This window comes from Phasianus colchicus, chromosome 1 (assembly GCF_987193195.1).
Source record: "Phasianus colchicus chromosome 1, bPhaCol1.hap1.1, whole genome shotgun sequence".
NCBI classification, from domain to species: domain Eukaryota; kingdom Metazoa; phylum Chordata; class Aves; order Galliformes; family Phasianidae; genus Phasianus; species Phasianus colchicus.
The window spans coordinates 177,921,376-177,947,074 of record NC_143436.1 but is presented as its reverse complement, the minus strand read 5'-3'; the positions used below and the strand labels follow the sequence as shown (position 1 = coordinate 177,947,074).

General features: G+C 39.3%; 1 protein-coding gene across 6 annotated transcripts in view; it reads right to left on the bottom strand.

Annotated features, from left to right (window-relative positions):
- The window catches only part of ATP8A2 (ATPase phospholipid transporting 8A2), a 318,618-nt gene that overhangs the window by 233,338 nt on the left and 59,581 nt on the right, over positions 1-25,699 (bottom strand). For all 6 annotated transcript variants that reach the window (XM_090133805.1, XM_090133804.1, XM_031615871.2 and 3 more), the window contains 13 exons: positions 24,934-25,099; positions 22,476-22,603; positions 21,692-21,769; positions 21,016-21,104; positions 20,197-20,241; positions 18,903-18,978; positions 10,498-10,603; positions 9,402-9,484; positions 8,215-8,264; positions 6,192-6,261; positions 4,428-4,512; positions 3,540-3,679; positions 267-405 (listed from right to left, as the gene is read on the bottom strand). In XM_090133805.1, the coding sequence (XP_089989931.1) occupies positions 267-405; positions 3,540-3,679; positions 4,428-4,512; positions 6,192-6,261; positions 8,215-8,264; positions 9,402-9,484; positions 10,498-10,603; positions 18,903-18,978; positions 20,197-20,241; positions 21,016-21,104; positions 21,692-21,769; positions 22,476-22,603; positions 24,934-25,099 (1,255 nt within the window). The remainder of the gene's footprint in view (positions 1-266; positions 406-3,539; positions 3,680-4,427; positions 4,513-6,191; positions 6,262-8,214; positions 8,265-9,401; positions 9,485-10,497; positions 10,604-18,902; positions 18,979-20,196; positions 20,242-21,015; positions 21,105-21,691; positions 21,770-22,475; positions 22,604-24,933; positions 25,100-25,699) is intronic.

Here is a 25,699-nt window from a genome sequence, read left to right as displayed (position 1 = left end):
TAGGGGAGGTGCTCCAGCCCTCTGATCATCTTTGTGGCTCTCCTCTGGACCCTCTCCAGCAGCTCCACATAGCCTGACATCCAGTGCAAAACTTTCATTCCAAGATTCCAAATTCTCCAAATTAAAGGCTTCCACAAGCCTATTAGCTACCAAGGAGCCAATCTATAAGTACAAATCAGCCTGTTTTTGTTTTAAAAACCCACACATCACATCTTCTATGTAACACCTGCTACACCTCATACAAATGTTACGTAATCAAAAAATACCTATGTTGAGAGCTGTTTCCTGTTTGTCCCCTGTCAGAATCCATATCTTAATTTCTGCCTTCATTAGTGTGGCTATTGTTTCAGGAACACCTGCTTGCAGGCGGTCTTCAATGGCTGTGGCTCCAAGAAGCAGTAAATCCTGAAAGAAAGAATTTGAGGGATTGGTTTCTTAGGATAAATCTCTGTTTGGAATACTCTTACAACAGGGAATTAAAAACTTGTGCCTCATTGATAATACAGCTTTTTGACAAGCAATACATACTGCAGTAGGTTTTTGGTGTGCCTCTTCTACTTCCCCAGCACACAAATCACATTTCAGGATGTACAGAATGGAACCCAGTGTTTATGATCAGAAAGTTGGCAGAGCTTCAAGAGCAGTTAATTGAAGTTACACAACTCCAGAGCTATCCTGTGGATGAACATATACACTAGAATATTCAGTAATCACTGTAGCAACATGATGAGTGGCCACAGATTATGTTTCTTAAGCTCACAAAACAAAAGTCACCTGCCATCACATCATTGAAACTAACTTCCCTCCTGTAAAATATGCACACAGAATGGATACAATCAAAGCACAAATTATTCCAACTATTTATGGATATAATCACTACATCGATGTAATAGCAGTGGTATGGACATTAATCAGTCCAAGTATCTGTAGTCTAATACAGATGTGTGCCAGAAAAGAATGTCTCATACAACCACTTAATACTACAGAATAAGCCATATTCATAGGCAATTGTAGAGCGATTGCTTGAAGAGATTTGGCAACATTACAGGAAAAAAAGTCAGCTGACAGAAATACCGAAGAAATACACCTTGTCAAAAGGCATAAACCAGTTACCCAATTTTAACATAGAAGTATTTTTAATGATTGCTTAGACATGCAAAAATGTTCAATTTAAAAGAAATGGGTATAAATTGAGTTTAGTTATATGCCCCATTTCAGAAACTGAGCAGAGTGTGTAACAACCTCTCATGTTTGCAAGGACTATTTTTTTTAAATTAGCAAAAACAGATGAAGAGAACATTACAGCAGTTCTTGCTTGTATTTATCTATGCACGTATAAATAACGGAAGGGGAAGCCGCTATCCGTACAGGCATGTAACCAGACATTAATTAATGTAAGCCTTGACAACAAAATTTTTGTTTTGTTATAGGTGAAGGCAGTAGTATGAACTCCTATAAGCCGTTTTCTTTGAAACCCTTTTGAGTTTTAGTAAAACATTCACCCTATTAATACAAGCAACATTTGAACATAACAAAGACAGAGCAAGTATGTAACTGCAACTTGTCTCATGTTCCCAAATCTACCTGTTAAATGATTACACATTAAAGCACAGCGCTGGGAATGGCCAAGCTGCCTGAGCAAGGAGGTACTATTGCATCTGTTGAAGCCCTCTCAGCCAATTCATAGATATCCAAAAAGACAGCTGAAGTTTGTCCCCACACACACACCTGTACTACGATCCAGGGACCTCAGTCAGACTTCAAGTACCACTCTTATTTAAACCCTTTAAATGCAAAGTTGGCATGTTACAACAGTTACTTTATACTAAATCTCAGCTTATTATCTAGAAAAAAAATAAAATTCCTTATACTAGAGAATTTACCAGGGAAACACAAACTCTGAGAAAAATCTAAGTTTCCAGTGCAATTCCGTGCTCACTCCCTGACCAGAAAGTAAACTAACATGAAAGGAATGAAAGTCATTTTTTTCCCTTTCAACATGACACTACAAAGTTCAAAACTCCAAATCAAAAACCCACGACAATTTTTCACTTTTGAAATCAGTAAAATATGAAAGCAAAGTACAGGAAGGCAAAAAGCTACATAAACCTTCAAAATCAATGCTTAGATAACAACACTGTTACTGACCAACCAAAAGAAAGTGACAGAATCACAGAATGGCCCAGGTTGGAAGGGACCTCAAAGATCATGAACCTCCAACCCCCCTGTCACATGCAGGGCCACCAACCTCCCCATTTAATACTAGACCAGGCTGCCCAGGGCCCCATCCAATCTGGCCTTGAACACCTCCAGGGACGGGGCATCCACAGCCTCTCTGGGCAGCCTGTTCCAGTACCTCACCACTCTCTCTGTAAAGAATTTCTCCCTGATGTCCAAACTAAATCTTCCCTCCCTCAACTTAAAACCATTTCCCCTCGTCCTGCAGTTATCTACCCTTTCAAAGATTTGATTCCCCTCCCCTCTGTAGGCTCCCTTTAGGTACTGAAAGGCTGCAATGAGGTCACCCCACAGCCTTCTTTTCTCCAGGCTGAACAAGCCCAGCTCCCTCAGCCTGTCTTCATAGCTTCAGTCCCCTGATCATCTTTGTGGCCCTCCTCTGGCCCCTCTCCAACAGCTCTCTGTCCTTGTACTGGGGGCTCCACACCTGGACGCGGTATTCCAGATGGGACCTCATGAGAGCAGAGTAGAATTGCTCAGGTTGGAAAAGACCTTAAAGATCATCAAGTCTACAGAATCACAGAATGTCCAGGATTAATAACACATCAGACATTTTGAAAAAGACAACCTAATCTTCAGCTACGACTTCATGAGTTGCTGGAACATTTCTCTTACTCCATTAAAGCTGGCTCCCATCCTAGTCTCAGTCTTCTCCCCTATTCTGCCCAAATAAATTAAATAACCAACGAAAAAGCCTCTGGAATTTGAACTGCACTGTTAATATAGCAATATTAATAGAGTTAATAACAAATGTTTAAAATAAACCACTAAACAAAAATCAGTAAAAGCAGACCAAGAGGGAAATAGCATGAACAAGTGTAGGTGAACTATCTGCATTTCAGAAAGCAGATAAAAGACCAGTAAATATCAAACACTGGCCCCTAGTGTTGACATCTTAACATTTCAGCAGAAGTGCCATTAGTTAAAACTTTCTCTCATACCTGCTTTAAACTTTCAGAATTGTTAGTTCAACAATTCACATGAAAGGAGCAGTTTTTGAGCTACAGGCCACACTGAGCACATGGTAATGCCTGTAGTGTCTGAAGCATCCTTCAGAAAACCTCAGCTCTGACTGACTACAAAAAAGAAGCAGCTTCTCTTCACATATTAGCAAGTGGGAACTTGATGCAACATGCTGACTGCATCAGTTCTGCTATCAAGTTAGATAAACTTTACACAGGTTTTCAATTAAGAATACAATTCCATTCTTCTGAAACTGAAAATAACTATTTGTTATACTGTATAAAGCCCAAACTGCATGCAAAAGCAATCTGCATTCAACCCTCAAAAAAATGCCTTACCTTCTCAATGATCTCATAGCATTCTTCCAACTTCTGAGTTCTGTCTTTCAAAAGTATACTGGCTTCATTATAGACATTCAGCCACTCTCTGTAAGAGTTTTCTGACAGATCGGCATAAGCGATGCACAAAGTCCTCAGACCTACAGAACAGAATACAGTGCAATTTTAGTGTATGCAGTGACTATCTGCAAAATGGTCTAACGAGCACTAAATTCTAATCCTCTCACTGGAGCCAACAGTTCTTACTGCAAATTGGTGAACTCTGGTTTTCTGTACATTTTCTAATGCATTTTTTTCCCCACATACTAAACAAGTGTCTGGCTCATACAGGTTAGTACTGCTGGTGCAAATCAAGAGGGCCTAATGGGTACAAGCTTCTCTCTAATTTTCAGTATTGTAATCTAGAGTTAATGCCAATATTTTATCCTACTGCAGAAAAGGGTACAAAGCCAAGCACTTCCCTGTGAACAGAGGTGTCACATCAGTCAAAGGTCTTGAGTCCATCTCAGATCATCTTGTGTCCTCCAGGCATCTCAGTATATTCATGATATTAAGTTTGCTCCATAAAGCCAGAGACTTTGTCATCCGACTTTTTACAGTGGTAAAAATACCAGTTACTCCAATTAAATTGTAAAATATAATTAATATCCCTTCATTTAATCACAGATACAGAGCTCCAACTTCTTCCACATTCCATTTCTGTACTGAAATTGCACAGAAGCAGAAGTAGGGCACAAATTTCCTTAGGTATAGTTATCTTAAAAGTTACTAATCTGCTGCTACATACCAATTTTGAATATACAGCCATCTTCTTTGGCACAAGAAAGCTCAGGTAATGCAAGAAATAATCTAATAAATTGAATTCTTTTGACATGCTGCTTCTCTTACCTTCTGTGGCGAAGTATTCAAGATGGCACAGTGTTTGCTCCATATACTGGGAATCTTTCGAAAGCCTCTCAAAAATTACATTATCCTATTAAAAGCAAATTCATTACAATGGAGTAAGTGTACATACGAAGTTTGTATGTGTGTATGTACCAGATCAAGTGAAATTACCTGACTGGACTTGCTAACATCAGAACCCAAGACTAATAAATTTAATGTAATGCATTCAGGTTTCAGAGACACTGGTTTGAATAATCATCTGAGCTGTGCCCAGTAGCAGAGATCATAATGCACCCACTACACTAGCACACAGGCACAGAAGTACACTCTGCCTCTACCCACTTTAAATAATAGGGACTTTTCCATCATGTAATCCCCTCTTAACCATTATAGAACACTCCTGTCTGAATTAAGCAAATGTACTCGTTTTCAGAGTATGTAAGTACGTTGTCTTATTTAGTACTCATTGTAGTCTTCTTGGAATCCTTTCTAGAAAAGATTTCCATTGATGTTTAAAAACAAGGTAGAAAAACCTTTCTCCCACAGCTCCTTCTTCAACACTAAATCAAAAGGCAATTGAAATACTTATGTACATGAATAACAGAAGTAATCAAAATGCATCATCATCATCTGTCTCGTCTCTGGGTTTTATCATGTGATTACTAGATTGAATTGCTATGTTAAGTAAAATATGCAAACTCTAAATGTCTTTAAATACATACTCTAAAGCAAACTAAGCATGTAGGCCTACATCCATCACTGAATAGAGTCATATAAAACAGGATAGGATGTTTCCATCAGAACCTGGCACATTTTGTGCAGAATAGAAACATTAGATGAGCAGTGGATGCAGCAGAACAAACAAAATGAAACACCATATTGGAGCAAAAGGGTTGTAGTAATTAGCACATCAGACATCTGATCCTGCTCATATCAAAGACAGCAAGAAGTTTCTTACTCCTGTTTTCCATCCTTTTCACTGCCAATCTACAAGAAACTGTTAACAGAGGCACAGTAATAGCAGTGATTGAACACAGACAGGTGCAAATCAGTGAGGAGTTACTATGCACACAACTTTAAAGTATCGCATAGCAAAAGCAGGCTTAATTCATTCCCACCACTTCAGCTTGAAGCTAGCATCATCTTTACCATATCACAGGAGTTAAACTGAAGCAGAGCACCCAAGCCTACATGTCAAGTAAACCAGATCCTTACCAGAAATTAGAAATAGTTTTCCCTGTTGCAAAAAGTCACCTCCATGATTTTCCATTGAAATCAGAACACTATGGCTGCAGACAATGCTGTTTTTACAGCCTTTGTATTTTGTTAAGTTATCACCCATCAGTGAAGACAGAAGTAATCAAGTGCAAGTTATGATGACAAATAACAGCAGGTGCAGAGATGTGAGAGAGCCAGATCGAGAGCCAGCCACTTGAAAGCAAAAGTTAGTATTACAGCTTTAGACAGCAGCATTTTGTCTAGCTCCTGAATTCCTGTTGTATGGCTGGGTGAAATCCAGCCTTTGCTTAAGTTGAGCTGAAACTTACTGTTCCTGTAAGTTTCAGGATTCCACTTGGATAGTAAATAGCCTAACAACTTGCCTGCAAAAGAAGTCAAAGAAGGAATTACAGACCTCCTAAATCACTTGGTCCTAAACAAAAAGCCAACTGGTATTATGTATGAGACATGAAGTGCCAGCATCAGTCACAGCTGTTGAAACAATAACTGGTAGTATTAGCTCTCCATTGAAGTGGTATAATTACTCACAGCTCCTTTGCAGTACAGACGTAGTTGTCCTGCTGGAGTTCGAACAATCACAGACATTCTCTTCCTGTTACTATTGAAAGAAAAACATTTGTTTTCATTATTTATATTGATGAAGCAGAAGCCCTGTTCTAGCCAGTGAATTCTCAGTTGTGCTTAGTGCATCAAGGATCATGTGAGATGGAAGAGTAGTAACTTAAGACCTCACAGTCCCAGAAAGCAAGAAGAAATATTAAATTGCACGTTTCCAGCTTCAGCCCCATGGTTCCCATGAGCAAGCACTTGATCAAAACACCTATACTTGCAGCCAAATTTGAGCAAGAACTTGGAAAAAAGCAAGATGGCATAACAATTCTCCTGAACAAAGAGGAGCCATTTACTCTCATCTTTTTTATTATATCTCAAAGGCAATAGTTTTGGGGATTCTGGCTAGAAATGGAAATATTAAGGCTGAAAGTGTATTACTCCTAACATATTGAAACAAATACCTACTGACATAGGGGCTGTTATTTAAATTTTTAACACAAAAGAATGAAGAACATGCAAAAATATTACAGAAAGTAGTCACACTTCAGATCAGGTTTTAGCCTCCTTACTCTCTGAGAGCTGCAGATCAAGACAGCCAAGTCTTGTATATGTATATTTTTAAAGTAAACTGTCTAAGAGTCTAAGGTTTAAGAGTTAAGGTAAGGGATTTTTTAAACTTAATTATTTCAAATACATACATTTTGACATTTCACTTATCCACCTCTCCTTTCTAATACACACTGGAAATAAAAATGCAGTTTGTAAGGGTGAGAGGCAAACAAATAAACTGCTCTCAAGAGAACTCTGAAGAAACTGTAGTTTCGTATTCAGAAGTTATCTGTACTTGGATGCATCATTGGAAGCCAGGTTGGATGGATCTTTAAGCAACCTGACCTAGCTAAAGATGTCTCTGCCCATGGCAGGGAGAGTGGACTAGATGATCTTTAATGGTCTTTCAAACCCAAAGCTGCCTGTGACTTCATGTAATTCTTGTCCTTGGCCAAAAGAGGACTCAGAAGCAGATGGAAACAAGGAGCAGAGGTGTGTCCTCCTTCCTTTCTTACAACTATGTAGAAACAGAGCAGAACATGAAGTCTCAAATCCTTCTCTTTAAAAGTTACTCTGGCAGATCTAACCCCTTTTTGTGAGCTTGGGAAACATTTACACAATAGCAAGCTCTTACTATGTCTCATCAGACAAAACCATCTTTTTGTGCTTTCTGAAGCAAGTTTGGAAGCAAATTAACTATGCTAAGAATTTATGCAGCAAACTAATGGCCCTGGGAAACTTCCATGCGCTTCTAAAATGTAATTATAGGGATTCCCTCACTTGGTCATGTGGGAAAGTTGATACACACAGGGAAGGGCTAGGACAGCATTTTCTAAAAGCACTGCATGAGGGCTACAGATACTCCTGGCTGTGGAGGGCAGTCAACTTGTCAGAAACCCTGAAGGACTCTTCTAGCACCTTTTAGATATTTCCATATGTAGCCTAAGTAGCTACATTCAGAATGGGAAAAGGTGGGAAAAAAAAATCAAAAGCAATCATAGCTAGTTGTTCACAGCTAAGATGCTTCTTACAATGAGCACCAAAAAGTCTCCAGTAGGCAACTTTACCTATGAAAGTAGAACACAGGCAATTTGCAAAACTTCTGTAAACACTCAATCTGAAATCATGTTCTTGAAGTAGACAAAGGATACATCAGGATGTAAGTGAGGCATGGAGCAACACTCTCAGAGCATCAACTTCACAGTAAAAAGAGAGCCTGGGTAGCAGAGAGATCTCCAACCTCACATTGTAACAGCTGCCACCAGACACCATTTTTAAGTAACTCTTTTAGATCATTATTGGAAAAATGGGAATGGAGGAGCAGGAAAAAGCTAAGGAGGTTCAGGGTTTTTTTTACTGCATTAGCTATATATCTACCTATCCAAGATACATATTTATTAAAAATGTTTTTCACTACCCTGAGTAAAAAAATATATTACAGAAAACTTACCTGGAAAATTCCAGAACATTAAGAATTTCAAAGGTTTTTTCTTTTCCAAGCTACAAAAACAAAGATATTTACTATTTTAAGTCCAAATCACATGATATTCCTATGCGTTAACATAACAAGCTAGTTGAAACATTTTTGCTTATACATCCTGGTGTAAATAAGCTGAGATAATAGCTCCCTCTCCTGGTATAAGTGATGTAGAGCCTTGTTTAACGAAGATCATGGCACTTCAATTATATGTTATATGGCACTATTTTTATACAACTTCAAAATAAATAAATAAATAAAATCTTACTGTTCGAGTTATAAGCATCCTCTGCTTTCTGCAGAGAGGATAAGAGCATAGACACCTCTAGAATACATGTCTTGTCCTAAGCTCTTCTCCTTAATCTAAGCATTAGTTTCCTGCAAAATAAAAAGTTTGAAACAAGTTCCAGACTGTCAGATGTTTTAAGTGCCTGTCTTGGAGTTGTACCAAAAATTTGAAAGTGAATCCACAGAGAAGAAAAAAGTATATCCATTATTCTTAGTAAGCACCTACTAGATATTCCACAGAAAGTTGTTATCTCAGCTGCACCTGTACATGCCTGGAGCCATTTCAGCACAAACTGCAATTTAAGAGTCAAAATGTGGCTCTATGAGTTTGAGACTGCTATGTCAAATATTATCTGTTAGGTACACGCCCCTTGCAGAGGTTGCAAGGTACATAAAATTTCTTTAGAAGATGATCTAACTTGGAAGAAAAAGAAATGTTTTAATACAAGCAATTCAACATTTAGAAATAGAGTAACTACCAAATACAGCAGAATGAAATGTGCTAGACAAGCCTTTCAAGAAAAGAGGAGATGTAGCAGTAAGGGACATGGTTTAGTGGGCACGGTAGTGATTTTAGTGGTCTTTCTCAACCTTAATTCTATGACTTCCTTACACATGTGTGTTACTTCGTGCTTCCCAGGTTAAGTGGAATGTTCTTCAGACACAGCTGCCATAATTTCACAGGAGCTTCCAACTCCCTACTGCCCATTCCACAGAGAAGAACAGAGGACTTTGCATATAAAATAGACTAAGACAGTTCTTCACAACCAACAAAAGCCTTTTGTACCTAGCTTACTAAAGGCCTTATAAGTAAGAAGAACCAAACAGGAAACACACATGATCTACATGAGCTTGGCACATGGTCTACCTACCGCATCAATGATAACTGAATGTGGAGTCCTTCCTGTGAAGACATAACCAAGCTTTTTTGCTCCTTTCACTAAAGCCCCTTCATCTGCCAATAAAATAAAAGATTAAATCTGATGTGATATGCAAAGAAAGGAAAGTACAAAGGAAAGGAAAGCAAGGCATGATGCCAAAACAGAAGCCCCCCTTCCCATTTATTCAAGCTTCTGTGTCTGCACAACTGCTAGAGTAGCTCTGCACATTCACAAGAATATTCACATTTTACTCCTTGAAAGGCCATGTGAGATCAGCTAGACAAGCTTCATACTCCATCTGTATAAAACACTCTGCAATTACTGAAGCATTAAGCCCTATTGTGGAGGAGTCACCTTCTACATGATAAAGGGGAAATACCTGTTCAGAAAACAAGATCAAAGCTGAGTTACCCTATATTCTTACAACATTCATCTAACGGGTTTGAATTGGATGGGCTTTGAAGTTCCTCCCAAATTAAGCCACTCTGCCATTCTGTGATGGGGAACAGGGTCCTGCTATTCTGAATACTGGCCCTACATAGCTCTTCCAGTATTACTGTGCTTCCTGAAAGGACAAAATGGGTGAAGAGCATATCCAAATACAGCCAAGGCTCTGCTCTGTATCACACTGGGTCCTATTTCAGCATCTACTGGATAAAGAAAAATAAATTGCACTTGTGCCAAATACACCAAATAACTTTACATGCAGAAACAAATCAGTACTTCCACTTCCCCCTACACAGTGAAATCACTGGAAAATTTAGCTTTGCTTTTCAACCCTGCAAAGAGACAAGAATGAGAGGCCTTTTAAGAGCAGAAGGGATGATAAGCTCAGCCTGTCAAAAACATAATGGGACTTAACAGCAGTTTTATAGAAGGCATTAAAAGCAGCATGCACTAATGACAGAGGATGCCAGATCTACTGCTAGTATCACATAAGACCATCTTGCTTTTAAAATTAATGATCTTTTCAGAAGTTTCTGGATCTTCTTTTCATCCCCATGCATCCACTCCTTACATCCTATCCTTTCCTCCCTCCCACTCCACCTCCCCCCGCTCCAAAAAAAAGAAGAAAGCAGCAACCAACCTGGAGAGGAGGCCTGGTAGATAATTTTATTTCCTTGTCTCTCAGGAACTACAGTGTGACACACAGCCAGCAGAGTGAGGAACTCCTGTATGTGTACAGCTGTTGGCTATACAAGACACCAGGAGAGGCAGTTTTAGTATTACACACAGAGGCAGCTGTCCCCCAACTTGAGAGGATGATCTCTTAGATCACAGACCAAAAAAAAACTTGAAAAATAAAATAAATCAATTCCCTGACTGCAGTAGTTGTCTTAGTACTTAGTAGTTGTGGCTCCAGAACATCAATACAATGGAGTCAAAGGCCAGTGTTAATCAACTGCTAAAGAGTTGTTAAAGAGAAATGTTTCACTTAAGTTACATAGAGCCCAAAAGCCCTCCAAACCCCCTAATACAGAAGCACTAATTCTGTAATTAAAAACTAATTCACCCTCAGCAAGTTTGCAGACAACACCAAGCTGAGCGGTGCAGTCGATACATTGGAAGGAAGGGAAGCCATCCAGAGGGACCTGGACAGGCTGGAGAAGTGGGCCCATGAGAACCTAATGAGGTTCAATAAGGCCAGGGTGCTGCATTTGGGTCGGGGCAATCCCAGGTACTGATACAGACTGGGGGAAGAACTCCTTGAGAGCAGCCCTGCAGAGAAGGCCTTGGGGGTCCTGGTGGACGAGAAGCTGGACATGAGCCAGCAGTGTGCGCTTGCAGCCCGGAAGGCCAACTGTGTTCTGGGCTGCATTAAAAAAGGGGTGGCCAGCAGGGAGAGGGAGGTGATTGTCCCTCTCTACTTGGCTCTTGTGAGGCCCCATCTGCAGCACTGCGTCCAGGCCTGGGGCCCCCAGTACAGGAAGGACGTGGAGCTCTTGGAGCGGGTCCAGAGGAGGGCACTAAGATGATCAGAGGGCTGGAGCACCTCTCCTGTGAGGAAAGGTTGAGGGAACCAGGCTTGTTTAGCTTGGAGAAGAGAAGGCTCTGGGGAGACCTCATTGTGGCCTTCCAGTATTTGAAGGCAGCATATAAACAGGAGGAGATACAACTGGTTATGAGGGTAAACAGTATAGGTCAAGGGGGAATGGTTTTAAACTAAGATAGGGGAGGTTTAGGTTAGATATCAGGAGGAAGTTTTTCACACAGAGGGTGATGACGCACTGGAACAGGTTGCCCAAGGAGGTTGTGGATGCCCCATCCCTGCAGGCATTCAAGGCCAGGCTGGATTTGGCTCTGGACAGCCTGGTCTGCTGGTTGGTGACCGTGGCAGGGGGATTGAAACTAGATGATTATTGTGGTCCTTTTCAACCAAGGTTTATTCTACGATATGATATGTAGCACCCCAAACTTCTCACAGGCCAAAGGTGTTAACTATATACTGATAATTAAGAAACAAGATCTACTGCTTTGATAGCTTCCATGAGAACTTTCAACAGATTGAAAGTAACCACACCAGAATTCAACTCATTGCAACTGCACTCTGAGTGAAGAAATACAGAGTGGATGGCTGCTGATAAACAAGCAAAAGTAGCCATCATGTGTTGTTACATGGGAACACTCATCCAGCCAAGCAGAAATTTCACCAACTGTCTCTACAACTTCAGCATCATGACACAACATCATTCAGACTGCACAGTCACCAGGTACATCCACGACGCTGAAGATGTCGTAACACATACCACTCATCAGCAAATTCTGGCAATTATTGCTATAGTGATTGGAAGCAGAGCCCCCTATCCTGTTCTTACCTTCTTTTTACCTCTCTCCTCTTGCCCCGTGTTTTCAGTCTCATAGCAGTCAGGAATAGTACTCAACTGCCCAGATCAAAACCAGGCATATTAACATCATATGCAGTTCACACTTTTACTAGGACACTTGGCTGAAACATTCTCACTTCATCATGCTCTGACCATACTGCCCACAGTTGCTGCATTGAAACCTTACATCACAGCAGCCATTTATACAGTGACGGAGTCATTTTAGCAGAAAATCACTGAAGTCATCCTTTATGGTTCAGCTTGCAAACTTTCATGAGCTTTGGAATATGGAAAAAGAACATCTTGTTTCCAAAATTCTCATTAGGATAGCTTATTTTATACTTTCTATCAGAGCAACTATGAAACCAAATGTATTACATAAAATCATAGAATCACAAGGTTGGAAACGACCTATAAGATCATCTAGTCCAACCGTCTTCACATTACCACCGCTACCACGAGCTACTAAACCATATCTCACAGCTCCTCATCCAGACACCTCTTAAACACTGCAACGGATGGCAACTCCACCACCTCCCTTGGCAGCCATTCCAGTGCCTGACCACTCTGAGAGAAGAAGTTCTTCCTCATGTCTATCAGCACATCAGGTCAAAAGAAATACTACTGTAATATTACAAGGAAAATCAGAAGGAGAAAAATACCAACCTTATGAAACAAAGCCTGATTTTTATCTACTGAAATCTTGTAAAATCATCCAGTAAAACAGAATCCAAAGTTTTTTTTTTTTTAACCAGTCAGTTAGAAGGTGCTTCTACGCTGTCTATTTTCCCAGCATATAGTAAATGTTTCACAACAGAACTCAAAGGCTACATTCAAATGAGCACTTTTCAAGTGAAAGCTACATGCCACCAAATATTCTCTTATGTGTGAAACTTGTATTCTATGTATTTTTCTCAGAAACGCAGTACTAAAATGTGAAATACACCACATTTATTAAGCAACATCCTTTAACCACTAATCAGAAACATTAAAGATGCCTCCACCAGAAAAGGAAATTTAAAATGCACCTTCTCTTAGTTAGAGCAGCAGCATTCACAGCTGGCTCTCAGACATCTTCGTACTTCTCCATCTACCACATGCTACATCAGTATTTCACACATCCTTTATCTTTGCATAGAGATTTCTGAGCTGCATGGTCACATGCCACTAAAATAGCCACTGTTGCATTCAACATGCAGAGAACGGAGGCCGTGGTTCAAGAAAATGAACAGACTGCACATAACCAAAAAGTAGTGTGAGAAATGATAAGTTCACAGGAAAGTACTGTTCAAGAGGTTACTGCTGCTCCATTACTTCCAGTGAAAATCATGAAAGACACCTCTACCTCTCAAAAATGCACAGCCTGCCAGACTCACTTTAGCTGCAGACCTTCAATGTCCTTCTCACAACTGTATCACCTAGTCTCTATGCATGCTTCAATACTATCTGTTCTATCAGCTAGAAAAAGCCTGTCTCGGCTAACATCACTGATTTTAATCATTCCTCCATATATATTTCTGCTTACAATCCAGCAGGGTAATTTGCTGCTGTGTTGGTATTTTCACATCTCACAACGGACTCCATGGCAATTTTCCAAACCTACAGCAGCTGGTCACCAGACAGAAGCTCAGCTTAGTTTATCAGGTCAGCTCTTCCACACAGCTGTCATTTGTTTCCTTTCTATATTGTTCCAACAATGATATAATATTTATTGCACTGGCATGAATCAGGACAGAATGTTTGAATGTCTACTTGAAAGCTGTGAACAGCTCAGTCTCACTAATGGCTTTTGTGGTAATATATTCTCTGCATCACATAACATTTAATCCCAGCAGAAGGAAGTACCACAGGTTAAATGGTCCTGCTTAATTACTTGTTTTCCTCTATTTAAAGCAAATCTCAGACATTTTGGTACTCAGATTCTTACTGATGGTCTCTGTGAGGCATTCCTCGTAAGTTTTATTTTACACTCAGCTCTATTTTCTCCCAATTCCATTTTTTCCTTCCTCCTAAATCTGCAGCAGGAACAAAGCTCTCATTCCAGGTTCCTCTTTCCCCCACTCCTCTCTCTGGATGCCAACAGCTCTGGGTCAAAGCTATTGCATCTCTCTGGATAATACGAGAAATGCCCAGCTTCAATAATTTCCAATCAGGCAAAGATCTCAGTGAAGCAGCAAAGTTTTTATTGGTTACTGCAAGGGAGGGTGCACACCCCTTTATGGCAAGGGAGAAATCACACATTTGATCAGTGAAACACTTCACATTACACCTTTTTCTCCCATCACAGGTTTTTACTTGCTTGTTTCCTATTGACTAGATACTCCAGGCTTGCAATCTATGCAACGCATTTGTTAATCCATTTTTCCATATGAGGTCTATCATCAACCTATTGTTTTTAAGATCATTTTGTACGTTTCTATGGATACAGAAGGGCAATATTTCTTGAAGCTATTATAGCTGTTTCATCCTGTGCCAGGCATTCCTTATCCTGCTCTGTATTTTTCCTTCCCTTACTACTTACGAAAGCCATATTTAAGAACAAACCCATATCAGAAAATATCTAAAGGTTACTAAGCCCCAATTCCTGATTTATGATACCTATTATGTTGTCCTAGCAAGCATAAATTCAATTATATATTTACATGTATTTAGCAGTCTTTCCCTTGCGTATTCCTTTGCAAAAGCTCACATTGTTCATCTTTGATCACGGTGGGTGTTGCTCAAACCCTCTCGATTAATTTCCTACCCTGATCAGGGTGTCCTAGCTTCTGCTCTATTCTGTTGCTCAGCATCTTTCTTGCAGCAGCCATTCTGTAAGAAGTTATAAGTTCAGTAAGGGTCTATACCTTGACATTGGAAGTTTCTACTGCAAAAACACAATTTAACTCGTTAAATTGTTATTAGAACTTCTCATCCCTTTGTATACATGTTCTCTGTTACTCAGGGGAAATAACCACTGAACTGAAACTTGGTCTTTTGGAACAAGCTACGTGTCTGCATGTCACACGTGCAGTTAGGAGTCAGCTACTCTGAAGAAACTGCATTATTTTACTAGATACTCATAGCCTGAAGTTACAAGGAGATTACATGTAAAGTTAAATGTAACTTCTTCATTCACTTCCAGCAGTATCAGATCAGTGCCTCTATTGTTTCCAGATAAGCTAGACTGATAGATTTCTGAGCAACTTGTCCAAAAGTGATCAAAAGAACACTAAAACACAATTTAACAACTTGACCTTACCACTTTGAAAAAAATGCAGCCCATCCTGTCAATGACAGCTAGTAAAATACTTACCCATTTCATTACCAGAGAGAATTATAACTCACTATCTCAAAAAGATATAAGAATTCCTACTGTTTTGCCCATTAAACTATGTGGAGAATAGCTGAGAATCCAGTCATGCTGGTCACCTCAAGAACAGGGAAGCTGGTAAGGCTGGAGTGAGTGTTTCAGGAACTTACTCAGAAACACATTAAGGGGCACTGGAATACCAAGTGAATTAAATACAAGTTTTTCTTGTCGAAACCACTGAAAAATGACCAATGATTGAATGACTGTACTTGAATAAAAGAAAAATGTCCAAGTGCCATATGCAGCACGCAAAAAAGCAGAAGAATAACAAGTGTTTCTTGTCAACTGACTAATTCTGACATGGAAGTGCATATGAAACAATGAATTTCTACATGTGGAAAAAGTTGCACTCATTGACATTCATCAACACTTGCTGAACACTTATGGAGACCAAACTGTGTGTGTGAGCACAGTGAGGCAGTGGCTGGTGCATTTCAGCAGTGGTGACAGCAACCTGAAAGACAAGCCATGTTCCAGACAAGCCATACACAGCTGTCACACCAGAAAATGAAGTGTCTTAATCAGATGATCTGCACACATTGGCTAAAGGTGTGATTATGTTGAAAAACAGTGCTTTGTAGCTGAGAATTTGTTCTGTCAAATACTGTTACTGTGCTTTACCTATTGTAGTTTCCATGGAAATAAACAGGAAGCATTACTTTTGGAGCCACCTGCATATTATATTTTTTTTAATTTTCATTTTGGAAAGAAAATTACTTGGTGTTGAGACAGCTCTAAAAGTAATGCATGTGAGTGGATTAAAAAAAAAAAAGCATTACAATCTTCACAACCAAAGCAGAGTGCTGTTATTGGGTGTTGGTAGAAGATAACACGCTGATAGCTCCAGCTGCAAAAAGGAAATGATTAAAGGGAATTCACTGCCTTGCTGAGTACAGCAGCATCTGACCCCACAATGCTAGGAGTGCTGTAAGTCCCATTTCATCACCTCAGTTCTCTAAATGAGTAGAGACTGTCATACATACATGAAAAACATCTGCATGCATCAACAAGCTATGAAAATTAAGATACAGAAGTGATCCACATAAACAAAGACAATTTATACACCTGAACAGGCCGAAAGCTAAGGGTTAAAAACAGGCAACTTTTCACCCTGTAATCCAGTCCTCATCTCATAGATGCAGTTTGAGAGAATAACCTAGATTTTAGAAGAGCGCAAGCAAACTGTTGCACCCATTCTTTAAGTCTTATGCTAAATCATCACTTCTCCATGTGCAGTAGCCATTCCTGCAGTACAGTCAGGTTTCAAAAAGCATCTGTGGTCTACATAAGGCCCATCTGAAGTAACATCAGGCAGAAATTTCCCCACTGCTTGCCTGATAGCTGAGTTAATACAGTGAGTTCACTCTAACAGTGCAATAACGGTACTTACCTGCACTCAAGTTGCCTGCTAAAAAGACAGCTTGAGTACATAAGAGCTGAACGTGATGATCAAAGTCTCCATCTGAGCTGTCTTTACAGTGACACCTAAGGATACTATCTAAACCTATTTGTCAGCAGTGGATATTCCATCTATCCCACAAAGAAGCACCTCTATCCTGAGAAGATAAAAAGAGATATCCTAAGGTTAAGGAGCCCCCTCAAGGGTAGATGAGAAATTCTCAATCCACCTAATGTACATCTCTTCTGCTTAGCATACTGAAACATAAAATCATATCTAGAGACCCCTAAGAGCAACAGATAGTAAGAGCCTAAGCACATATTACCTATAGTCTGCACCTAAACCAGTAGCCTTTACTGCAGCAACTACCACTTCGGAGCCAGCCACTACCATAAATCATAACTGTAACTGCACATTAATAATGTGGGACGTCATCCAGAGGGACCTGGACAGGCTTGAGAGGTGGGCCCATGCCAACCTCATCAAGTTCAAAAAGGCCAAGTGCAAGGGCCTGCTCCTGGGTCGGGGCAATCCCAAGCACAGATGCAGGTTGGGTGGAGAATGGCTTGAGAGCAGCTCTGAGGAAAAGGATTTGGGGGTGTCAATGAAAGACTCAACGCTAGCTGGCAATGTGTGTTCACAGCCCAGAAGGCCAACTGTATCCCGAGTTGCATCAAGAGAAGTGTGATCAGCAGGTCAAGGGAGCTGATTCTGCCCCTCTATTCTGCTCTCATGAGACCCCACCTGGAGTACTGTATCCAGTTCTGGGGCCCCCAAACACAAGAAGGACATGGAGCTGTTGGAGCAGGTCCATAGGAGGGACACTAAAGTGATCAGAGGGCTGGAGCACCTCCCCTAGCCTGGAGAAGAGAAGGCTCCAGAAGGACCTTACAGCGGCCTTCCAGTACTTGAAGGGGGACTACAGGAAAGCTGGGAAGGAAACTAGATGATCTTTAAGGTCCCTTCCAACCTAAACCATTCTATGATTTTATGATTCTATGATAAACAGAATATAGGAACAGGAGGTAACCCTCATCCTGGCAGTAGGTCTTTCTAATGCAGTTGACTGCCAAAGCCACACAGGAAGCCAGTACATTATCCAGAGAGGGATAACAGGAGCTGTCTTCAGGCTCCTTCACCTTGAAGAATTTAATGCAATGCACGGTAATTAAATAATCCTTCAGATATTTGCATTATGATGCATTTCAAGTTGTTAATACGGTAAAGCAAAGCAAAAAGCAAAGCTCTGCAGCAGAAAAACAGCATGTTGTAAATTTATTTTAGATGTTCATACTAAACTTAGCCAGCCAAGTTACAGAAATTATACAGTAAGAAGAACAGTCTGCTAACCAAGTTTCTTGTTTCAGTTTGTGCTTGCCAATATCCACATCCCATACTGTGCCACAGCTTCTGCAGAATAGAAGGGTCATGCTTTTTAATTTTCTCTCTACATTTTGCAAGTGATTTCTTCTTTTTTTTATAGCTACAAAATTTCTAAATAAGAAGAGAATGGCAGTCCTAAGGAGTACATCCCCTTGGGACATAACCAGTGACACAAAAACTACCCATCGCTTTAGGGGGTAGTCAGTCACTGTAGGATTAGGCTTGCAGTTAAGTCCTAATCTGCTATGTCCTTTACAGAATCTCCATCATTTGCAGCATTTTAAGCAGGTCTCAACACAACCACCTTGTAATGCCCTGAATTATTGCTAAAAATAAAAAAATAAAAGGTATTTTAACAGGAAGAGGTAGGAGGAAACCAATTTGTTTCCTATATCTTTCTGTGCTTTCATCTGTTTTATGACAAACCTGTACAGCAAACTTGATCACAGAAGCAGATTTGTTTAGCATTCAGTTTCAGACTGGTCTAGAAAATAAGGCATTTAAGAGACGTGACATTCATGAAGTAGACTTACATGGTCATTTTCAATGTTTTGCAGCAGTCGTGGGTCATCAAATTCACATGATTCACTGGTAGGAGGAGGTAGCTGGCTGCAGAGCAAGACAAGACAAATATAACAGGCACAATATTGCCATTCTTATCAGTTCATCTCTTTTTATTACTTCATCCATTTTGTTGGAGAGAAAGAACTAAAATAAAATCCTAATGCCCTGGCAAGTATTGTGAAAAGATCATATGACTAATACACAAAATGCTGAAAATAATTAACACTCTCTTCACCACACCTAAAGAAGCCTAAAGAGGTATGCTTGGAAGTGTATTTCAACATTCAAGTGTCAGTACACCTCCCAGAACAGGTGTAGCAGAAACAGCTTCTAAGCGTTCTTAAAATACATTGATTTTAAGTTTCCTCTCTTAAGTCAGTGAATTCTGCTCTAAGTTGACTTCTGAAGGACTCTGAGCCTATGCAATTCAAATAAGTATCTGCAGAGCTGACTAAAGGAAGCATATGAGAACAAAAAAGAAAAAAAGAAAAAAAAAGTTAATGAAGGAAGCAACACAAAGAGAGAGAAGGATCTACAGAAATTCCATCTCAGCAGAAGTAGCAGCCTCTCATATCAACTCCTTCCTGGAAATACTCACAAAAATTAGAAGCAATAGAAAAGCTTAATTTAGCTCATAAGGAAGTAGTTTCCTAATGGCACTCGGTGTCTACCTGTTTCTATAGTGGGAAGTCACTTCTTACCCATATCAAACATTCAAAGCCACATCAGCACTCTCTGGCTCTTTCCCATTGCCTGTTAACCTGAATATGCTACATTGACACCTCCTGTGAATGATTTCCTTCTAGGTTTTCACTCCATCTATGATACTAACACATCTAGCACTTTCCCAGCTTACTAAGTAAAACATTTCAATTAAGAAATTCCTTTGCTTCTTGTCAACTTTGAGCTGAGTGAAGCAGAGGATAAGCAGTATACTTATCTCTGAAGACTGAAATAAAAGTTACTCTTAGCTTGTTACTTTGTTGTTGGCAGTTATAAAGGAGCACTGCATTAGCTCCTATTATTAGGCATCCATTCCAGGGCAGCCACTGCCTATCCTTCACCCTCCTGTCTCTATCACCTTCTCCCTGTGAAAAGAGCTGCAGCACCACCCACCAGCCCTAAATGCTTTTTGAACAGGAGCCTACATTCAAACACATCGTTCCATTGGGCTTCTTTCAGTTTCAAATTTGAAAGCAGTGTGTTTATACAGTTTGTTCCCACTCTGCTACCCAGAATACAAATACGTTGGAATGTATTTACCTGAAGTCTTCTGATGAACGTTCTCTTTCCAACTCCGGAAAATGACTGAGGGATAAGATGGGGAAGAAAAATAACAAACACATGAAGCATTTATTCCACTTTGCAAACTAGAGAATAGGCAGAAGGCAGAGATCAATGTGCCATCACACATACAAGCACACAATGGAATCACGGATTCAGCTTTTCTAGGGTTTGAATAATATTCTCTGTCTTTTGAAGGATCTAAATTAGCTACCATGAAACTCAAAGGCTATTTTGCATGGAGACCGTAAGAGTAGTCTTAAAAAATTAGCAAAGACCAAAGATACAGCATCTGAGAGTCAAGAAGCCAGGTGCTATGAAATACTAGAGTGATCCCAAGAGATCCTTTTGATAAAAACAGAACAAAAATAGCTAAGTGGGCATCTCTCCTGTACAAGTAAGATTTAACTCTTGTCTTCTGACAACAATTACCACTATCTGACTGCAGTGAAATTCTCACTATGAGAGGGAGTCGTGGAAGCAAAATACATTTCTGTCTTTAAGCCATGTTATCTTCCCTCTGCAAAGGGCCAGAGGGTATTTAGCTCTTCTGTTTTAATTTAAGTCACAAGCAGACAGTTAGGAAGCAATAAGATTATTTCTCTTTTCATGTAAAGTATTCTCCAGGTTTGTGTTTCATACTTTGTGTCACAGGACATGAAAATGAAAGCTAATAACTGTGATCATAAAATACATTACAATATACACTGAACTACGTGTTCTAATGGTATTTTGATCTAGAAGTATCTATATTATCATGCACACATTTAGCTACAGTTTCTAAAAAGTCATACCTACCCATACGTCACTCCAGCAATACTACATTTCTTGAAGTTCATGATATTACATGTTAGAGTACCCGTTTTATCTGAAAACAGGTATTTTACCTGGAAGAAAGAAGTTTAACTTTAACTGGCAAAGTAACAAGACTGAAATAAATGGAAAACAGGTTAAGCTTAAGAAAAATTCAGGAAGAGACCTAAGACCCAGAAATATCACAATGCAGGTTTGTCTTATCAAAGCTAAAGGAAAACAATCAGAAAAGCTCTTTAATGGTATTATCTTTTATGTATCTGTAAATGCAGCAAGGATCAAGTAGTAGGTATTAACTGCCACAGCTCCAGTTATCCTGGCTTATGCGAGTTCAATGTTCAACGTTCACAGAATCTTTCAGTTGTATTAACATCATATAGCAAGACAGGAAACTAAAGTAAAGGTTCCTGAAGAATCAAAATATGAACAGACTCAAGGTTCCCGCCTTCCATAAGCCACAACAGACAAAACTCCTTGTATGACCTTAAATCTAATCCTATCATGCCTCATACTGGCAAGACTTGGACTAATGAAAGCAAAGAAGTTGCATTAAGCAAGCCATAATGCAACAGAATAAAGCTCATTTGTACAGCATTCTTTCACATCTTCCATCTCCCCAGATTACACAACAAACATTACACTTCAGAAAGTTTTTGCTTACCTGCCCAAGTTCCTCATTAAGATTTGAGGTTCTGGCCATTGCAGGTGTGTCAGTTTCAGGATAATACATATCCATGTCCTGAAATGAGAGCAAAATTAGATGTATACTAGGCAAATTGAATACTAAAGTCTCCAATCTTTTTGTATTTCATAAGAATTGCTCAATCTTTACTGGAAGTTCAAGGGTTAACGCATACCAAGACAAGGACTATATCTCTTCTACTTGTTGATGTTCAGTTCAATAGGTGTGAATTTTTCCAGTACATAACTGAAGAAATACAGAGTTTGAAGTCAAAACTTGCCTGAATAAAGGTATAACCATTTTGTAGCATAAGGCACCACCAACTCATGTCTTTAGAGAAATATCATAAATATCATGACTCATACCAAAGTGAATCTGAATGCCAACCTCAAGATTTAAAAGAAAAAGACACCAAAAAAAACCAACCAAAAAACAACCCCTCCCAAAAAAACCTAACAACACCTCACCCAGACAAGTCTAGTCTTTCTGTCTGCTGTGGCTGAGAGAAGCTATAGGTTACCATGAGTAATTCAGCTTAAAGACTTGCTTCATCCTCAAAACCTAAAATACATGAAAGCAATTATTTATACAGAAGAGATCCCTACAACATAATCTTTTCATTTTTTTGTGGAACACAGCACTAACAAAAAATAAATCCTCTGAATTTTGTCCTGCCCTCAAAACCAGAAATTCTGGTAAAGATACCAGTTTTTTTATGTCATCTTGCAGAAGCAATTGCAATACATCAACTCTTGTTACTTACCCAATTTATAAAGAGAGCTTGAGTGAATTTGACAACTTCTAACGTCACCAAAAGACTGATTGGAATAAGGTTGTTGTACAAGATAATAAATGTCAGCAGATTGTACCCAAAGTTGACAGACAGCATTTCTGTGGACGGAAAAACATAAGACAATCATACAGAAGGCAGAAGTCTGAGTGGCACAGAATAGGGACAGACATGTTGACCTGATCATATTTAGTAGCACTAAAATCAATAGGAAGTGTGTTAGCTTACTCTAAGGGTCTTTTTAATATTGATTTGAATATTACATATATAAAAACACCCACAGAACACATGCCTGGAGATAGAGCACACTATGCCAGGTGAAGAATAAAACTGTTGAGGCTATGTATTAGAGATAAGAACACTTTCTGAGAATATTTTGCTGAACAGATGGTGAGATGTATGATGTTCCATACTGTAACCCAAAATTAGAGATATATCCAATGTGTCAAATACTCCAATTAAGAGCTACCAATACCACTCATAACATAGCTTTACCCTTCAGAAACTATTCTGTATGTCTTAGTGGAATTAAAAACAAAGAATAAAATTTGTTCTAAAGCTGACAGCATTGGCAGACTTGAGAAGTCCTTCATTCTAAAGAAATATGAGCAAGCAAGATGACACAGACATCCAGAGAACAAACTAATTGAATCCTCCTTAGGCAGAAGAGCTATTAGTAACAGAACCAATGTTGGGCAAGTTGCCCAAATAGCACAACTGCTCTTAAAGGGAAGGAAAAGTATTTATGAACAGCAGACAGAAAAGAAATGGTTCAGGAAAGACGTAGAATAACAGCTCCTCTCTTCTCCATGGTGCTGACCACATCCTCTCTACAGTAGACATAATCTCCATGTTTGCATTTCACACTGCTATTGAATTTTAGGAGGCACTTTGAACAGTGGAGTCCAGTACAACAGGGTCACACCCCATAACTTAATTAATCTGAGATGAAGGCAGAGGAGCAAACTAGGAGGAGATAGAAGACAAAGAGCTGCAGTTTGAACTCAGTCACCTCCAAGTGTGAACATGTGAGTTTCATACCTCTTATCAGTAAACATGAAGAATAAAAGCACGCTTTACTGGAAAAATGTTTTTTTCTAATAGTCTTTACAGAAATTAGACTTTTAATGAAAATTCCACATCAAGCCTGACAAAAGTATTTCCCATGTATAATAATTGCAGAGTTGATGGAAATTGTGTGTTCATTTCCAGGAAATAGAAACTACTTTCTCATCCTTGTTTATTACAGGTTGCACCTGTTGCATGTTAGTTCAAGGTCACGAGTTTGTTTCACTCATCTTTCCTTCCTGCCATCTGAAGGCATGAATTTAAACTTCCTCATTAAAAAGCAAGATGGAGGGTGCAAAATATAATTTGAGAATTGCCAGTATTGCTACTAGAAGACACTGCAACTACCACAAATTGAAGTCAAGCCTGAGGCACTTCCATGCTCTTCCTATAAAAGCTTTTTCCCCATCAATTACTATCATAATTGTGTTTTGTTGTAGAAGTGCTGAAGATACTTTTTGCCATCTGTTTGCACCACCATGAGCAGAAAGGCAATTTGCAGTGAGAATCATTTTCAGATCTGCATCTCAAAATGTTTTTAACAATACACTTAATAACCAGACAACATAATCCCCAAAACAGAAGTCTAACGGGCAAAGATGTATTTCATTCCTAAGTGTTTGCATGAGGTCCATTTTTTATAGCTGAGCTAATAAATTCAAAGACTACAGATGAAACCAAAAAACCCTTTAAGCATGCTAATCAATTGGTTTTCTCATTACAAATGACAGACATCAGAAGCCAAAGCAACTCAACCATCACCAAAATCACAAGCACAAAATCACAAGAGTTAGCATGCACTCAAGATCTCCACAAAAGATTAGCATGTAGAAAAACAGGGGGAAAAAATGCAACAAGACAAATCCTTTTCTTCCAAATAGAAGCAAAAAGCTGAAGTCAGTCCCATCAAGATGGATATCTTCCATCTTACAGTCATGTATAATGAATTTTTGATACGTATGGCAAGAATACATGTTCCACTCCAAAAGAAATTCTGCTGAAATCCAGATGCATACAATCTCCACAGAGGTGAACACCAAATGTGAACAACAAACACTGCTCTTGCCTCTTTTCTGTTTCTTTCCTGCTCCCTAAGTGGAAGCCCAGTGATATTTACCTAACCTTTAAAACATTTTATTAACAGCAGTCTCACTGGCCAGTTAACTCAAGTCAGCCTATACGCAAAAAAAAAAAAAACAAAACCCGAAAACAAAACAAAACGAAACCATCAAAAGTTAGTAACAGGCATTGTTTCTTATGTTTTTTTCTTTCTCCATTTCTTATTTTATCAATTCATTTGCCAGAGTTAAGACCCTGGATGGCCATACAGTCTGACATCCCAACACACAGCCAGCATACTCACTGTTAGAGCCAAGGTACCACACGACTTCGCCATGTGTTCTGTTCCATAATAAGGCACCTACAGAACTCACAAGGGCCATCACCAGGAGAATACAGAACAAAACCAAGATCTGCATGTTGGTTACTTTCTCAACATTTGATCTCTTCAGAGGTGCTTTGGTTGAATTCTGAACAGCAACAGAAACAATCAGGTAATGACTTATACCAATAGTTGTGCAGAAGCAAATCCATTCTTTATTTTCAATGTCAGTTATAGAACTTAATACTTCAGCTCTATGTAGATCAATTTTGTATGCAAAGACCAGAAAGGTCAGAATAGTAGCCAGGGCTCCATACAACAGCTAAACTGACAAAAGACTGGAGGAAGAGAAACATGAAGTGCTAAAGATCTCATAGATTCTCCTAGCTGCCCATTGCTCCCAATGACCATTAGCAAAGGTGAGCAGAAAAAGCACTCCAAGCACTCCCTGCCACTAAGACAAAGAAAAAACTGTAGTCTTAACCTGTCTATCTTCAAGTGTTAAAATAGTAGGCAGCCCCTGTCATCTCTTCAGCTGCTAAAGCTCAGTTTTAAATGCTGTACAGCCAATAGACAATCTAAAAACAGAATATAATTAATTTTGGTTGCAAATCAAGTATTTTAGACATACACCTCCATTAGAGTTTGTACATATACAACTTTAAGTACAGTAGTATCCTTGTACTCCTCATGCTTCTACTTAAACAGCTATGATGAGTCAAACCATTTCATGAACTCAAGTATGAAA